The sequence below is a fragment of the Hevea brasiliensis genome, chromosome 13 (genome assembly GCF_030052815.1).
Source record: "Hevea brasiliensis isolate MT/VB/25A 57/8 chromosome 13, ASM3005281v1, whole genome shotgun sequence".
NCBI classification, from domain to species: Eukaryota; Viridiplantae; Streptophyta; class Magnoliopsida; order Malpighiales; family Euphorbiaceae; genus Hevea; species Hevea brasiliensis.
The window spans coordinates 68,725,603-68,743,070 of NC_079505.1; the positions used below are offsets into that span (position 1 = coordinate 68,725,603).

The 17,468-nt window shown below is 30.8% G+C and overlaps 2 protein-coding genes and 1 long non-coding RNA gene across 4 annotated transcripts; 1 reads left to right on the forward strand and 2 right to left on the reverse strand.

The window, feature by feature from the left end:
* Positions 1–2,064: 2,064 nt before the first annotated feature.
* On the reverse strand, positions 2,065–5,273 carry LOC110635647 (uncharacterized). Its single transcript, XM_021785066.2, has 5 exons — positions 4,652–5,273; positions 4,022–4,172; positions 2,976–3,196; positions 2,646–2,819; positions 2,065–2,474 (listed from the first exon to the last, which is right to left on the reverse strand). The coding sequence occupies exons 1-5, from the start codon at positions 4,868–4,870 to the stop codon at positions 2,388–2,390; spliced, it is 852 nt and encodes a 283-aa protein (XP_021640758.1). The 5' UTR covers positions 4,871–5,273; the 3' UTR covers positions 2,065–2,387.
* A 3,773-nt stretch (positions 5,274–9,046) lies between these two features.
* Positions 9,047–10,919, reverse strand: LOC131171904 (uncharacterized). Its single transcript, XR_009142564.1, has 2 exons — positions 10,577–10,919; positions 9,047–9,638 (listed from the first exon to the last, which is right to left on the reverse strand). It is a non-coding gene; the product is annotated as an uncharacterized LOC131171904 (long non-coding RNA).
* Positions 10,920–11,580: 661 nt separating this feature from the next.
* On the forward strand, positions 11,581–14,666 carry LOC110635652 (pentatricopeptide repeat-containing protein At4g14190, chloroplastic). Of its 2 annotated transcripts, XM_058132142.1 has the most exons (3): positions 11,581–12,249; positions 12,735–13,395; positions 13,537–14,666. In XM_058132142.1, the coding sequence occupies exons 1-3, from the start codon at positions 11,794–11,796 to the stop codon at positions 13,896–13,898; spliced, it is 1,479 nt and encodes a 492-aa protein (XP_057988125.1). In that variant the 5' UTR covers positions 11,581–11,793; the 3' UTR covers positions 13,899–14,666. The 2 variants fall into 2 exon arrangements, with proteins under 2 accessions (XP_057988125.1, XP_021640766.2); XM_021785074.2 differs by having other exon boundaries at positions 12,735–14,666.
* Positions 14,667–17,468: the final 2,802 nt, after the last annotated feature.

The window sequence follows — 17,468 nt, forward strand, 5'->3', positions numbered from 1 at the left end:
TCCTCTTTGCTAATTTATAAATATCTTTCTCCCCTTCCTTAGTACCAAGTTTCTCATATAACTTTTCAAAGGCTTGCGCTCTTGCTTGACCAACCGCCTTTTTTGCCTCTTTCTTTGCTATCTTGTACTGTTCATAAGCCTCATTATTATCGCACTTAGGTAATTTCTTGTACCATTCTCTCTTTCTCTTCACTGCCTTTTGTACTTCCTCATTCCACCACCATCTCTCTTTTGAAGGTAGTCCACGTCCTCTAGACTCTCCAAGTACTTCTCTAATCTTTGATGCCATCTGTATTCACGTATCATTAGCCTCCACATCTAACTTCCATGCTTCAGACTCAAGGAGCTCATTTTTGTACTTCACTTGCTTTATACCTTTTGAACTCCTATCACTTTGTTCGAGCTATCATATTTCTTCTAACCTTACTTGAATTGTTCCTAAACTTGACATCCAATACCACTAACCGATGTTGACTTGTTAAAACCTCCCCTGGAATAACCTTGTAATCCTTGCATAGAACTCTATTTGTCTTCCTAGTTAAGATGAAGTTAATTTGACTTCTATGTTGTCCACTTTTGAAAGTTACTAAATGCAACTCCCTTTTTATAAAGTAGGTATTTGTTAGCATGAGATCGTATGCCATAACAAAATCCAGGATGCTTATCCCCTCCTCATTTCAACTACCAAAACCAAACCCTCCATGAACATTCTTATAACCTTACCCATCACTTCCTAAATGTCCATTCAAATCTCCACCAATTAAAACATTCTCTTCATTCGGTATGCTTTGCATTAGATCATCCATATCTTCCCAAAACTTTTATTTACTCTCACTATCTAGTCCTATTTATAGGGCATAAGCACTAACTACATTTATTGTTTCTCCTTCTAGTACTAGCTTTACTAGTATAATTTTATTTCCTACTCTTTTCACAGCTATTACGGAATCTTTCAATGTCTTGTTCCTCTCCTTCCGATAAACTACAGTTTGTATCATGAATTACCCACTTTCTTACTTTTCTCTCCTACCCATTTAGTCTCCTGAATGCAAACAATATTCACCCTTCTCCTTTCCTTCCAAGGTATCTATAAGCTCCATTAATTTTATTACAAGTGATTCAATATTCCAAGTACCAACTCTGATTCTCCTCCTATCATGTTCCTTCCTAATTGATCTCCGTCTATGATATCTTCTATTGTTCTCTATGCTTATTTTGTGTTCTGTTTCACTATCCGTTTTATTATCTGTTATACGGACTAACTTATTTACCTACACTCGTCCATAATGTGAAAACCCTTACTCATTTAACACCACACCCGGGCGCTGGCATGGAGTGTCGCTTTCAATGAACACCCTACACCCTTGCATATTTCTCACTACACCCGAGCTCCGATGTAGTGCATCATAAATAAAGGACACCCCAACGTTTATTTCTTAAGAATCTATATAATGAAGTGTCACCAAATTTTTACGCTGGTTGTCATCTACCGTAACTCTCCTCCTTTATTCGGACTTGGGACTAATTAAACACAAACTACTTAGGCTAAGCACAAACAAAAAAGGGCTAACTATGTAAAGATAAATGAGAAACACGTTCTCGGAAAAAAACATCATTCTATAAAATTTGCAACTAGAGACTATTCACCCCCTCAATGATGCAGAACGATTTGCAATCAATAAAGCTTAGATATGAACTCATTTTCAGCTTTTCGAAAGATTAAACTAGTAATGAATAAAAACTCGAAACCAGAATATGAATTGGCCACACTTACATTACAAAGAACTATATCACATGTAACAACGAAAACATGTTCTCTGTACCAAGAAAGAGACTGATTTATAATTACAAACGTCATCCACAGCTACCTATCTGATAACATCAAATCAAAGCTATCAGTGCTGGGATGTGACTCCCATTCAAGATGTACACTTCGATTTAAAGACACGGTTAAGTATCTAACCACATTGAAAAGAGATTTGGTGATTAAAAAGACCCAAATATTAGAACACAATCAATCAAGGGAAGAAGATTGATGAATTTGAATAGCTAGAAGAAGATTGATGAATTTGAATAGCTAGACACCATGAGGTGCCTCTTCCTTTTATATTTGATATAAATCAATGCATAAAAATTATTGTCATAACCTTTGCATATATATGAAACCTACAATTTTTGAGAACATAAAGCACATTTCAAACTAAATTCAGACAATAACTTGACAGTGTATTTGAAAGAGCCTAAATTGGTCTTTCAAATACAGTCTGCCATTAGTTCACAGCACAAGAGAAAATAAAAATCTATGTTTGCAGTCGAGCACCATATGAATGCAAATACTAGCAATGCAATAGATTCTTATCCTATTAAATGAGAGATGAGGGATTTTGCTAGAAGACGTCTGGGTGGAAACGACCCGGGATTGAGCTGCTTTGCTGAGCTTGCTCCAGGTGCATCGTCAATGCATAGTTGTTCACCTGGTATATCATTGCATCAAGAAAGAATCTTTGCATTAGAGTCGAGAAAATTGGAGCGTAATAAGTCATAGCAAAATAAAAACAACTTTACTATCATAATGGGAAAGAAAAACCAGAAACTCCACCAAAAGTTTAGATTATATGAAAATTTCAGTAGTTAGTGATCTCAACCTCCAAGGCTCTCAACTGTTCCTGGTATTGGGACACCAACTGCTTCAGATGCTGCAACTCCTGGCTCCTATCTTCAAACTCTTTTTGACGCTCATGCTGAATAGATACAGCTCGTTTGAGAATTGCATTTTCCTGAATCAGTGCTTGTACTTGTTCCTTCAACATCAGATTTTCCTAAGAAGATGCAAACAACTAGCATATCACTACCTCTCAAAACAAACAATATTTCAGCTTCGACACCCCCTATTCTCCACCCTCAAAAAATTAATTAAAATATTAAAAATAAAAATCGAATAAAAGGGAGAATAACAACAGCAATGACTGAACAACCTGCTGAAAACTTTTGGCTGCCTCTGCTCCAGCACGAGCACAGATAGACTTCTCCAGAACTTCCAGTGCTCTTGAAGCACGAGCTCTAGCATCATCCATGTTGGAGGCACTCATCATTTCCCTAACAAATAGCTCTACCCACTCTGCCCCATCCATTGGAAGTTCTGTAGGAGCTGATGGGTCATCAGCTGGTGAAGCTTTTGTATTAGTTGTTGATACGCCTGAAACAAAATGGTTCTGCCCATTAAAAAACATATGGACATAAAATACACAGTATAATTTTCCTGATTTTTTCTTTTGGAACTGCAATTCTCATGGTCACATATTTCATCAGATTGAACATGCAAATGAAGTGAATGACAGACAAAGAAGAAAAGAGACTGCAAGGCAATTGTATCTGGATTCAGAAAAAGCATAGACAAAAAGCAAGTACAAAGGAGGACAATATTGAAACACTGTGAAGATACCTCTATAGTATAATAGAAGGGGTGTTTAAGGATCGGATGATCAAAAGACATGCAAAACCATTAAAGCAATACAACAGGACATAAGAGCTTCCTACATAACTTTGACAGGAGACAAACTTTTTTAGTTGCCAACATCATATAGACAATAAAAAAGAAATAACAACAACAATAATAATAATAAGTTTCCTATGAGTTTAAACACCACAAGAAATGCATCAGAATTAGTAATAAATAAGAAGTAGAGTATGTAGACCACAAGCAGTATTACACCTGCTGCAAATAGTGAACCATACTGGAACAACTCATCAGAGTTATTAGGCAATGTGGATAAGTTTTTTTAAGCAAGAAAGAAAATTTCACCTTTGTGATCTTGATTTCTCCTAACCACCAAGGAGATAAACACCTAAGGTCACAGGAAAAACTACACAAACCTACCTATTAATTTACAATATTTTTCTTAATGCAGCACACACACTCATCCACAAACTTGCAATTAGACAGAAATGATCTCAGCCCATCCAAAAACAAGCTTGAAACATTCAAGACATATGGCTGATTCAAAAAATTTCTCATGCATACCTTGTTGTTGAACATTAGACTCAAGGACAACATCAGATCTAACTACATTAGAGCCCAAGTTGTTATCAGCAGAACCTAAACGGAGCTCAGTCAAACTTCTGATAGCTGAATCTAAATCATCGCCACATTCTTCGAGTGCTCTCTCAAGAATCTACAACACAAACAATTAACAACTTCCCTTATTAATCATAGAATGCTATATACTATATAAACTCCAAAATCCCAAAGATACGCTTTACTTGCTTGCAAAAAAAATCAAACAGCCAAAAGTAAAAACAAAATAAATCAGACACTTCTGAATTAACAAATGGAAATGAAACAAACACATACTATTACGCCAAAAAAATTTTGGAATATGTGGTTAAACATAAACATCATAATGTAGACGTAAACCAATTTAACAAAGACATGTATTATAAACGAGAATTCAATTAAACAAATAGTAAATTAGAAACGGGGTAATAAGAATATTCCTGTAAAGAATTCCAATATTGGGTTTTCCATAACAGCATTCATTCAATAAAAATATCCAATCGCTCAAGACAGCAATCAATCAAAATTTTCAAACAACGAACACATCAATCAATCAAGAAATATAAAACAAACATATATGGAGATTACGAGGAGAACCTGTTTGTCCATATCAGGGAAAAGAGCAACGAGTTTCTCGATCAAAAGCGAAGAAGATAGATTGGAAGAGGGGGAGGAGACAGAAACACCGTTGTATGACCTTGGAGGAGAGAAACGAACAGGAGAGGAAGAGGAACAGCGGATTCTCTTGGAAACGGGAGGGCTTGTCACTGTCAATTCTTCGAAAAAGGATCTCTTCCCGCACACTATGGCAGACATAGTTTCTTTTTCTCCTCTTCTCTTCTTCTTCTTCTTCTTCCCTTCTCTCTCTCTCGCTCGCTCGCTTTCCTATCAATCTATCTATCCTCGACCCTAATATCCTCTTTCAACAACCGTTTCCTGTTCATGCAGCACCAATCGGATCGATCGATCAACCAACCAACCCGAATTCAACAAAATCCCCTAAAGAAAAGAGCTTGTCCTGATTCAAACGCTTTCTCTGAACCTAAAATTTTAAGAAATTTGAGAAAAATTGAGGATTAGAAATGAGAAAATTAGGGTTTTTCTGTACCTAACTCATTTATTAATTGCTTTCTGGATTAGAGATGAAGACAAGAGAGGGTTTTCCATTTCCTCTCCTTTCCTCTCCTCTGCCTTTGTAGTCACACTCTATGCGATCGATGCTAAGGTGACGTGTGGTCAATGAAAGGCACCACATTGAAAGGAGTTTGCGGAGGGGGATGCTTTTCATTTATCTTCCACCGTGAAACGTGGATGCGGGTTATTGGATTTTCTTCAAATTTACGAAACGGTAATGTCATCTGTGGTTTTGAAACCTTACATATTATTATTATATTTTATTGAAGGGATTATATGTAGAATTTATTAAATATCATTTACTAATTTTTTTAAAAATATTACATATTTTTTTTTTACATCGTTAGATTAATTAAATTTTTGTAATTAATTTAATAAAATCTCATAAGTTATAAATTTATATTAAATTATTTTATTTTTTATAATAAAATAATTATATTTTATATAAAATTAAGTAATTATAAAATATATTTTATTAATTTATACGATATACAAATGTGGGAGGAAAAAGAACATTAGGTTTGCTAAAGCTATCTTTTATTTTTAAAATGAATTATAATGATATATTTATTATTTAAATTAATTTTAATTTTTATATAAATTTAAAACTTTTTATTTTAAAATTTATATAAATTTAAAATTTTTAATTCTATTTACATTTAATTTCAATTAAAAGCATAATTTTATAAAAAATAATTAATTAGAATAAAAAATTAATATATAAAAAATAAAAATTATAATTTATTTATAATATATATAAATGTATAAAGGAAAAATATTAAAATTATCTAAAAAGCTCATAATAATATATTATAATGGCAAAAACATAAGAATTTTGCCATCAATCCTATTATAACTTTATAAGTAATATAAAATATTATTTTTTTTGTAAATATAAAATACTATATTTTAATGTAAAATATTATGTGAAAAACGATTTTATTAAAAAAAATTATATTGCTATTGTAATAGAAGGTAAGTGCAATAAGAGGTATGGAATTGATTGACTAAAATTCAATTTTACTATTAATTGAAAATTGATAAATTTAATTTGTTTAATTCCTCTTAGATTAGTTTTTTTTTTTTAGATTTTTCATTTAAATTGTTTTTTAATTTTCTATAACTTTAAGACCTTTCGGGTTTAATACCCTACTTTAAATTAAAAAAAAAAATACAAACCTTATAAAAAATGATAAATAAAATATTTTTAGGGCTTAATGGTCATTATGTATGCAGTCCATGTACATTCTAATAGAATTAGAATGACAAGGATTTTTTTTTTTTAAGGTTAATCATATGCGTTTTGAAAAAAAAAATATTTATAATAATAATAATAGAATTATTTTTGGAAATACTTTGATTAAATAATTAATTACTTTTAATTTTTTACAACTAATAAAGAAAATCATGATTTTTAAATTTTTTTATTTTATACATATATTGTAAATTATGTACTTTTTAAAATTTTAAAATATAAAATGCTAAATATTAGATTAATATAGTAAAAAATATAAAATAAATATGAAAGGTATTTAGTGTTTCAAATTTAAAAATTTATACTTTAATATATTCTAAATATAAGATATTATAAAAATAAATTTATAAAAATTTAAATATATAATAATATTGTATTATAATAATTTCGTATTATCTTAGGGGATTGTATGAGATGGAGTTGATGGGTGGAGACAAGATTAATACCCGATAAAATATTTATGAAAATAACTTTTTTTAAAATTTGAATATATTTTAAATTTAATTAAAATTTATTTTTAATTATTCAAAATCATTTCAAACACAATAATTTATTATTGCATAAAATTTTAAATTCATTTAATTTTATATATTTAATTAATAATTTATATAAAAATTATTTTAATTAATAATTTATATTTTCAAATTTAACAATTTTATAAAATATTTAAATTTCATTTTATATAAAATAAAATATATAAAAAATTATAAATGTTATTATTAAAAAATATATATTTATATAAATCGATTCACATGACCGATGTTCAACATGTAAAATTTAAACTTGACTCAAATCCGTAACGGATATTATTTTTCAAATTTAAACTCGTTTTCAAATTGATTATATATCATTTAATTCTATTTTATTAAAATTCAATCAGATTAGATATACACAAAAACTTGACTGTTGCCATACAAAGGCTTTTGAATTGAGGTTTTGGAAAAAAAAAATTTTTGCTATTGCTGTTCTCACATGTTCATTTACATGGTACAACTCAACTCAACTCAACTAAACCTTTATCCCAAAAATTTGGGGTCGGCTATATGGATTCGCTTTCTCCACTTTGAACGATTTTGGGTTAAATCCTCAAAAATGTGTAATGCTTCTAGGTCATGTTGTACTACTCTCCTCCAAGTCAATTTAGGTCTACCCCTTTTTTTCTTTCTATCCTCTAACCTAATGTGCTCTACTTGTCTAACTGGAGCCTCCGTATGTCTACGCTTCACATGACCAAACACCTCAATCTCCCTTCTCTCAACTTATCTTCAATTGGCACAACTCTTACCTTTTCTCTAATACTCTCATTACGGATTTTATCTAATCTAGTATGGCCACTCATCCACCTTAACATTCTCATCTCTGCAACTCTTATCTTAGATGCATACGACTCTTTCAGTGCCCAACACTCACTACCATATAACATAGTCGGTCGTATGGCTGTACGGTAAAATTTTCCTTTCAATTTATTGGGAATCTTACGATCACATAAAACTCCCGTGGCACGTCTCCAATTCATTTACATGGTATTTTGAAATTATTTTGTAGAGCACATGTCATTCATACCTATCAAAAGCTTATTCCAAATCTGACCCAACTCGGAGCTACACAGACAAAACATACATATATATATATATTTTTTTTTTCTAAAGTTATCTTGTATTGAGAAGTTAGCTAACAGAGAGAGATATATATAGGGATGGCAACGGATCGGGTTTTTTAGAATATCCGATTAGACCGAATCCTAATAAGATGAATTTTGGTAGTATATAATCGAATTTAGGACGGGTTCAGATTTAAAATTTAATATCTGTGATAAGTTTGGATCAGGTTTAAATTTTATATATTGGGTATCCGTTACCTAAACCCGTTTATATAAATATTTAATTAAATATAAAATATATATATTTTTAATAATATTTATAAATTTTTATATTTTTATTTTATATAAAATAAAATTGAAATATTTTATGAAATTATTAAATTTTTAAATATAAATTATTAATAAAAATAATTTTTTATATAGATTATTAATTAAATATATAAAATTAATTTTCAGATAAAATCAATCAAGTTTGGGACGGATTCGAGTAGTTGATAATAAATTTTAATCGGGTTTGAGACGAGTTTGAGTTTTAAGAATATTATTCAAATTCGGGATCGAGTTCAATTAGAATGATTTTCGCGAATACCCTAATCCATGGTATGTAACAAAGAAATATTCACTATAACGTGCATTTAGCCATTTCCATTTAGTACAACTCTTTATTTTAGTAATTTCTTTACATTTTTTTTTCTTGTTTTCAAGGTCAAAATCATTTTTAAGGGAAAATGCATTATTTTAAATGTTATTAAAAATATTGTTTAAAAAAATTGTTTTATTATTTTACTATTATAATAATTAAAATTTATCAAATTTAATTTTAAATTATTTTTTAATACTCTTTAATTAATATATTAAAAAATTTATTTTTCTCAATAATAATATCAAATAAACCCTGCATTATTCATTCCTTACTCTGTATATCATAGTGCCCTTGGTATCCGAATCGAGTCACTGCATGGTGATGCCGATCCTTGTGAACTTACTTATCATCAACAAAGGATTCAAGATTAAATGCAACAACAACTTAGAACCTTGGAAGCCAAGACGAACAACTTACAAGGTAAGATGCATACCTCGTCTCTTCAACTGAGGCATTTTCAACCAAAGTCACAAGCAAACGACCCTAACAATTAAAGAGGCAATGCAGGACAATACGTTGGCAAATAAAGGAACCACTCCTTCCAAAATTTATAGTTCCAGTCTTGGAAGGTTATGATGGAACGAGATCTCTTAAGATCATCTTTAAAATTACAGGATAATGATGAGTCTCCATAACACTTCTGACATAATGCTTTGCAAGGTCTTCCTTTTGGCACAATCTTGGTATAATAGCTTAGAGGCTGAGCTCCTTCACACAGCTAACCTAAATGTTCATTGGCAAGTTCATAACTATCATCCTGCCAAAGAGAGAAACCTCCTATTTAAAGACCATTAAGCAGGAGAGGAATAAGTCATTGAGGGAATATATCGTTAGATTTAACCAAGAAGCCTTAAAAGTCTTTGTTCTGGATCATAAGTTGTCGAAGCCATAAGGAGGGGAACTTTGAATCTTTAACTCTATAATACCCTCAGCGTAATATGTCAAAATATGCCTCTGGGGAAAGGACTGGGTGATTAGGAACCTAATTTAACTTATAACAGAGTAAAAGAGTAACTAAAATGTTAATTAAAACAATAATTAACCAACTAAATAGAAGTTCTAGAGTATTCTGTGGAAAAATGCATTTGGCTATCAAATATTTTAACTTCCATTGCTGAATGTAAGTAGACAGAAGGACATAAAGAGAGAACTTTAAATATTTTCTACAACCCAACTTCTTCTATACTCTATAACCTTTCCCACTTCTTTCCTTTTCCCTTTTCCTCTCTTCCTTTCACATCCTCTTCTCTCTCCCTCTTTGAACCCTTATAAACAAGAGAAACCTAAATATATCATAACATTAATAATACCGAAAAGAGCGAGAGAAAGAGCAGAGGAGACCTTGAGAGTAAGAAAAAGAATGTAGAAAAGGAAAACTCTATAATCCAAACAATATGGGTGAACATTCTATTTAAATCAAATCAAATTAAATCATTAAAATTAAATTAATCAAAATTCTTAATTTATAAATCGAATCAAATTACTATAAAAATAATTAAACTGAATCACACTGATTCAGTTCCATTTAATTTAATTTAATAAAAACCGAAATTATTAATGGAGTTCACTCCCCAGTTGCCCTCGCTAAACCAAATTTGTAACTTTCCATCACCAAACAAACACACTTAACAACTCATCAAAGGCAAAGCTAGATGAATTAAACAAATGAAACATAAATTAATCTTAATCAAAGGAAAACCCAAAATCATTCGATCCATGAATAAAAAAAAAAAAATACAAATTGAAATTAAGCCAAAGTAGCAAAATCATTTGAGCAATGCTGTCTAATCCCAATACAAGGAAAACCCTTATTACAGTCCAAAAGAGGAACCCTTCTATCAACAAAAAAAAAAAATTCACAAATAAAATAAACAAAAAGAAAACATGTACCAGTAGTGAAGCAATAATCAAAGCCTGTTCTCTCCATGAGCTTTGCACTAAGAGCATCAAAACAAGCAGGGCCAAGGTGGATACCAGGCAAGCCAAGAATCAAAGCAAAGCCTTGGCTAGAGAAGCTCTCTCAGCAGAGCAAATAACAAGGCTTTGAGGCAGCCTTGTCGCAGAGAAAGTGGTTTTTGATTTTCGAAATGTTAGATTGGAGGGAATGAGTTGGGATTTGAAATTTGAATTAGGGAGTGAATTGGGGAAGGTTTAGGAGTAGCAAGAGAGACTGAGTAGTCTCTGCAAGTTTCAAGAGAATGAGAAGGACGCAACGAAAGGGTGAGAGGGAATGAGAGACTATGCTAAATTGCAAAACGCCGTGTTTTGGAGATGGTTTGGCTTGGTTTAGGGGTGTGCAGACGGTCGGTTCGGTTTCGAACCGAACCGAATCGATAAAATCAAAAATTAAAAATTTTAAAAATCGAATTAAATCAATTAATAAGAGAAAATCGAACCGAATAATATTAGTTTGATTCCATTTTAAATTGATCAAATCGAAATTTATAAAATTTCATATTTTTAACATTAAATCTAAATAATAAACATAAAAACAAAAAAAAAATTAGAAATCAAACTAAAAAATCTTAAGATTCGATTTGATTTTTTTATTTCGGTTCGATTCAATTAGGTTCTATTTTTTTAATTTCCTATATATATATTAATAATTTCGATTTGGTTAGATTTTTTTATTTTTATAAAATAACTAAACTTAACCGATTAATTAAAATTATTAAAATCATAAATCAAATCAAACCGATTAAATTTTAAAATTAAATTAATTAAACCAAATTAAATCAATTCTATTCAAATTTTTAATTTAAACCGAAAGCCCCTCTCCCTAGCTTAGTTTTACCGAATTTTTTGACTCAATTAAATAAAAAAATTAATTATAAATTAAAAAAAAAACTATTTCTAATATATGGATAAAATTAAAATTTATGATATTCATTGGTTTGGCAGCAGGCCTTCATATAATTACTCTTGCAGTTGGGTTGCGGAATGAACAACCCCCAAAAAGAAGTGGGAAAAGGGCGCAGGTTGCTGCACGCTTCCTCACATCTCTTGCTCTTCTCTGCAATTCAACATAGCCTTCGCCTCCCAAATCCATCCCATTTGGAGTTCCTCTACCACAAATACTTGCAAATCTTATTGTGACCAACGAGTGTATGTATATTTCTAACAGTGCAGCTTCAAGTTGGAAACTAAATTTAATTATAATCAGACTTGGAATAGGTTTTGGAGAGGTAATGGATGACATATGTACTTTGCAGAATAGTCTCAAAATACTATGTACATGGAAATGTAAGAGCAACAATAACAAAATCCGCTTCTCCAAAACCCTAATCCAAAAACCCATCTCCCAACTCCTAAAACCCATATCCTGTCTCCACCCATTAGCCCCGCCTCATACAATTCCCCAGGATAATTCCACAAAGCACAAAACCCTGCTTGTTGAGAGCTACCATGAACACCGAAGGCTAAAGGTCTTGCTTGCTAAGCTGAACAAGAAGGGCTCTTGCCCTTTGGAAATGCTTCAGGATGATGGAGATTGGTCCAAAGAACACTTCTGGGCTGTCATCAGATTCCTTAAACTTTCCTCCAGATCGAAGGAAGTTCTTCAGGTACTCTCTCTCGCTTATTATCGATCAATACTTTAAAATTCAGCCTTCTATATGGTGGAAAAATTTTAGTATGGTTTATGAGAAATCAGCAAGAAATGGAAAGTTGGAAAAAGAAAATTATATTGGGTCTGTATCTTTTTTTTTTTTTGTGGTTGTGGGGGGGTGGGTGGGGGTTGGGGGTTGGGGGGTGGTGTGTGTTGTTGGGGGGGTGGGGGTTGGGGGGCAGGGGCGGTTGTGGTGGGGGTGAGGCGCGGTGGGTGGTGGGTGCAGAATTGGAAGGAAAGAAACAATGGAATTGAAAAATCCTTCTAGCTCTTAATATTTTGAGTGGTTCAACTGAGAGATGTGAGGCTGTTAGAAAGAATTCCAATATGCTTATTAATTTATTTTTTGGAAAGCAAGGAAAACTGTGGAAATTAATTCTTCTTTTTTGGTTGAAATTCTTGGTGTTACGAAAAGTTTGAAACTTAAAGATTTTGGAACAGGTGTTTGATACTTGGAAGAACATAGAGAAATCACGAATTAATGAATTCAATTATGAGAAGATTATAGGTTTATTAAGCGAAGAAGATCTAATGGAAGATGCATCTTTGGCATTCATGGAAATGAAGAGTTTTGGTTTGAGCCCTTCCCTACAAATATACAATTCCTTAGTTCATAGTTATGCTAGAAATGGGAAGTTCGATGATGCCTTGTTTTACCTTAATCAGATGAAAGAAACTAATTTGCCATTGGAAAGTGACACCTATGATGGCTTGATTCAAGCTTATGGAAAGTACAAAATGTATGATGAGATGGGTATGTGCTTGAAGAAGATGGAGCTGGATGGGTGTTCGCCTGACTGCTTTACTTATAATTTACTTATCCAAGAATTTGCAAAAGCTGGTTTGCTTAATAAAATGGAAAGGGTGTATCAATCTATGCGAACAAAAAGGATGGATTTGCGGTCTTCTACTTTGATTGCCATGCTTGAGGCTTATGTGAACTTTGGGATTGTAGAAAAGATGGATAAGATTTTAAGAAGGGTGTGGAACTCCAAAGCTACTTTAAAGGAAGATTTAATCAGAAAAATGGCTGTGGTTTATATTGAAAATTTCATGTATTCAAGATTAGATGACTTGGGAGATGATCTTTCTTCTAGAAATGGTAAGACTGATATTGTTTGGTGTCTGCACCTCCTTTCTAATTCGTGTTCATTGAGTCAAAAAGGCATGGATTCCATTGTTAGAGATATGGAACAAGCAAAGGTTTCTTGGAATGTAACATTTGCAAACATTATTTTGCTAGCATACTTGAAGATGAAAGACTTCACGCACTTAAGGATGTTACTCTCCAAGTTAACGAACCTTCATGTGGAACCTGACATAGTCACTGTGGGAATTCTATTTGATGCATGTGACTTAGGCTTTCACGGGACAGGAATCTTAGAGACATGGAGAAGGATGGGCCTTCTTTACAGATGTGTGGAAATGCAAACGGATCCTCTGGTTCTCACTGCATTTGGAAAGGGCCAGTTTCTCAGAAGATGTGAAGAAGCATACTCCTCTCTTGACCCTAATGCTAGAGAAAAGAAAAAGTGGACTTATTGCAATCTCATTGATTTGGTGGCAAAGAACAATGGAAAGCAGCATCAGTTGAATGCAAGATGAACGAAACCGAGAATCAAGATCTACTAAACTCAATAAGCTTATGATACTAAAATCACCAGTCTCTGTTCGTGTGACTAACTTCAGAGTCACTTCATGCATGGTAGAGCGTGATAATTTTTCCCCGCTAATACTTTGTATTATTTTTTACTTTCCTACATCCTTCCTTGACAATTTTTCATTCCTTCCTTGGAGAGAATTGTAGATTTAATTTCCTTGGAAGAGTGAACTAGAACCTCAAAAAAGAATGAAACACACAGAATGACAGAAATGATTCTCTTCTTAAAACTAAAATATATATATATATATATATATATATATATATATATATATATATATATAAATCTTGATTTCAATTTTTCAAGGGTTTGAAGCATGGAATTGTTCACATGCCAAAGCTGCACAATTGTGTTACTCTAATGTTTACAGAACTGCTAGCAATTTTCAGAACAAAAAGAAGAAGAAGAAACGTCTGTTTAAGCGAGTTATGCTGTCTGTTCTCCTTAGTTTTGTGTAGAGCATGGAAGTAAACATAGGTTATTTGTGTAGAACCCAAATTGAACAGTGACTGTACATTATACAAGTATCATAAGGCCTCTGTTTACTTCACTTGTAGATTGATTTTTTTTTTTTGAGGGGAAGCTTGTTGATATTGATAACACAGGTTAGAGAGCTAGAAATTTTGATTCAAGCATTATTGATGCATGAATTTCCTTAGTTGTCATCCTGTACTGTCAAAGTCCTGAAGAACATTTCTATTTCTTCCAGCAATTTGTTTTTCATCTGGGGGAGAGCTTTTGGTCGATTCAGTTCCGAACCGAACCGAATACCAAAAATTGAAAAACCGAATCACTTAAAAAATATAAATCGAACTGAACCAATCACCTAAGGAGAATCAAATCGAATCAAATAAAAAAATATCAGTTCGGTTTGGTTCCATTATATTAAACCGAAAATATTAGAATTTTTATTTTTTTGGGCTGGGTTGTGCATCTTGGGTCAGGTTATACATCTTGGGCCTTGAGGCTTATGCATCTTGGGTTGAAAAATTATTTGGATCATTTTACTATTCGGTTTAATCGGTTTTATCCGTTTTAACCGATAAAAAATCGAACCAAATCAAAAATCGAATATGTTCAAATTTTCAAATCGAACCGAACAGATAAAACTAAAAAATAAAATCGATTGAACCGAAATGGCTCTGTTTGGTTCGGTTTTTTGGTTCACACCGAAAATCACACAGTCCTATTTTCATCTGTGGTCATTTTTAGGGGTGAGTATTCGGTTTAAACCGAATCGAACCGAATTAAATTATAAAAATTGAATTATATATTTTAGAAATCGAATCGAACAGAAATGGATGAAAAATCGAATCGAATTGAATTGCTTTATTTTGGTTCGATTAGATTCAAACTGATCGATTTTGATTTTTGATTGATTTTTTAATTTAGATTTGATTTTTAAATTATTTGGTCTAATTTTGACTTTGGTTTGAACCTAATAATCAATAAAATTAAACAATTTTTATATATATATAATTAAATATAATTCATAAATTCCTCATAAAAATAAATCAATTCAAAAATCAATTTGGTTTGATTTGAATATATAAAATTACTATTAAGTTCAGTTTAATCGATTTTTTTCTCATTAAAATCGAACCAAACCGAAATAATCGAAATTTTTATAATATAAAATCGAACTAAACCGATTAAATTTTAAAATCGAACTTATTGAACTGAATTAACTCGATTCGATTCAATTTTTCAGTTTAAATCGAAATCTGCTCACCCCTAATCATTTTGAGCATCGTCGATGTTTGTATGAGAACTATAGCAATATCTGGAATAGTAACTGTTTCTTAATTTTTTCAAGATTGCTCTTTTACTGTGTAGTCTAATTTAGTTCAATAGTGATTAAAGGTATATAACTCATTTGATAAACTCTATTTTGAGTATTTATTCTCTCAATTCTCTACTCATTTTATAATTTTAATATTATTAAAATTTAAATTCTTAATATATTTTAAATACTAAATTTTTGTATTAAAAATTATTAGAGTTACAAATAGCTCAGACTTTTAATACCTTTTAAATACTAAAATTCAATAATTTTTAAATATTATTGGAATTATTTTTTTTTCCTAAAAATTGACATTAAGTTTAAAATTATGGTTAAAGGAAAAAACAAAAAATCGAAATAAGATGAAAAATGAAACTAACAATTAGGGATTGAAGTCGGCCCAGGCTGTATTTATAGAGGAGATTGAGGCAGCCCAAATTTTTCTAATCTAATCTTCGGCCTGCAATGAATAATGTCGGTGTGATTTGTGAATACGTTCACAACTCAACATCTGTACCCCTTAAACTATATATTTTCTTTTTCTCTCAAAATAAGATAAGAATGAAAATGAAAATTAAGGCTTCCTTTCTTTTAAAAAAATATTTTTTAATATTTGGGCACTAAAAAAATATCAATGGAAAATATTCTTATGATTAAAAGGAAAAATAAGCCATTTTCAAAAAAAATCACTGAAAATATAAAATTATTTTTTATTTTTTAAATTTTAATTATTTTATTAAAATTTTATTTGTTTCGTAAAAAATAATTTATACATGAAAAATATTTTTTATGAAAATAATTTCTAAAAAAATATTTTTTATGAAAATACTTTCTGTTATTTGATTGTAATATTAAACTAATGATATATATTTAGATTTATTCATGTATAAGTATGAAAAATGACTTTTTCTTTTTCTTTTAAAAAGAGATGTCAGTTTTACTAAAAATAACTTAGTTTTTCTTTTAATTAAAAAAAATTTATTAATTTATTTTTTTTGAATATTCTAAACATTAGAAAATATGAAAAATATTTTTCAAGAAAATATCTTTCGTAAAACAAACGGAGTTTAAGATATTAAAATACTTATACATAATGACATAAACACATATTAGTTTAATATTGTAATCAAATAATTAAAAATATTTTCTGTATATAAATTATTTTTTAAGATACAGATAAAGCCTAAAAATAAAAATGATTATATATTTTTTTAAAATTTCAACTTTATGTTATTTTGTAGATAATTAAAAAAAAATGTAATGATAGTATTCATAATTATAAAAAATTTAAATTTCTTTCATATCAAATATGAAAATAAGTTTAAAGTTGGAGTCTTATTTATCATAATTTAAAGTTAATGACATAAAAATCCAAATCACTAATTCAATAGCAGAATTTAACTCATATGGAGATGTAAACAAATATAAAAGAATTGAAATGCAATCCTCCTTTGATTGATTCCCTTAATACAAGAGGATATAAAGAGGACAAAAAACAAAAGTGAGGGGACAAAAGAGTCCATCCATGATAGTTAGTAACCAAAATTCAGTTGAAGAAATTGTTTCACATCATATTGTCTGACTATAACCCACCAACTTTGGTAACCAAAACCAAGGGATCAGGAGACACACACATTGATCACCGAAAGTTACCTGCATCACTAGAATTACAAAAATTGGACCCATTTTCATCCGCTCTAATTGGATTCAAATTCGAGATTTCACAGTTTC

Coding starts and splice junctions, on each gene's coding strand:
- LOC110635647 (XM_021785066.2), bottom strand. CDS start 4,870: ATGTCTGCCATAGTGTGCGGGAAGAGATCCTTTTTCGAAGAATTGACA. Junction 3,197..4,021: donor GTCTAATGTTCAACAACAAG/GTATGCATGAGA, acceptor ATTTTGTTTCAG/GCGTATCAACAACTAATACA. Junction 2,475..2,645: donor AACAGTTGAGAGCCTTGGAG/GTTGAGATCACT, acceptor ATGATATACCAG/GTGAACAACTATGCATTGAC.
- LOC110635652 (XM_021785074.2), top strand. CDS start 11,794: ATGTATATTTCTAACAGTGCAGCTTCAAGTTGGAAACTAAATTTAATT. Junction 12,250..12,734: donor GATCGAAGGAAGTTCTTCAG/GTACTCTCTCTC, acceptor ATTTTGGAACAG/GTGTTTGATACTTGGAAGAA.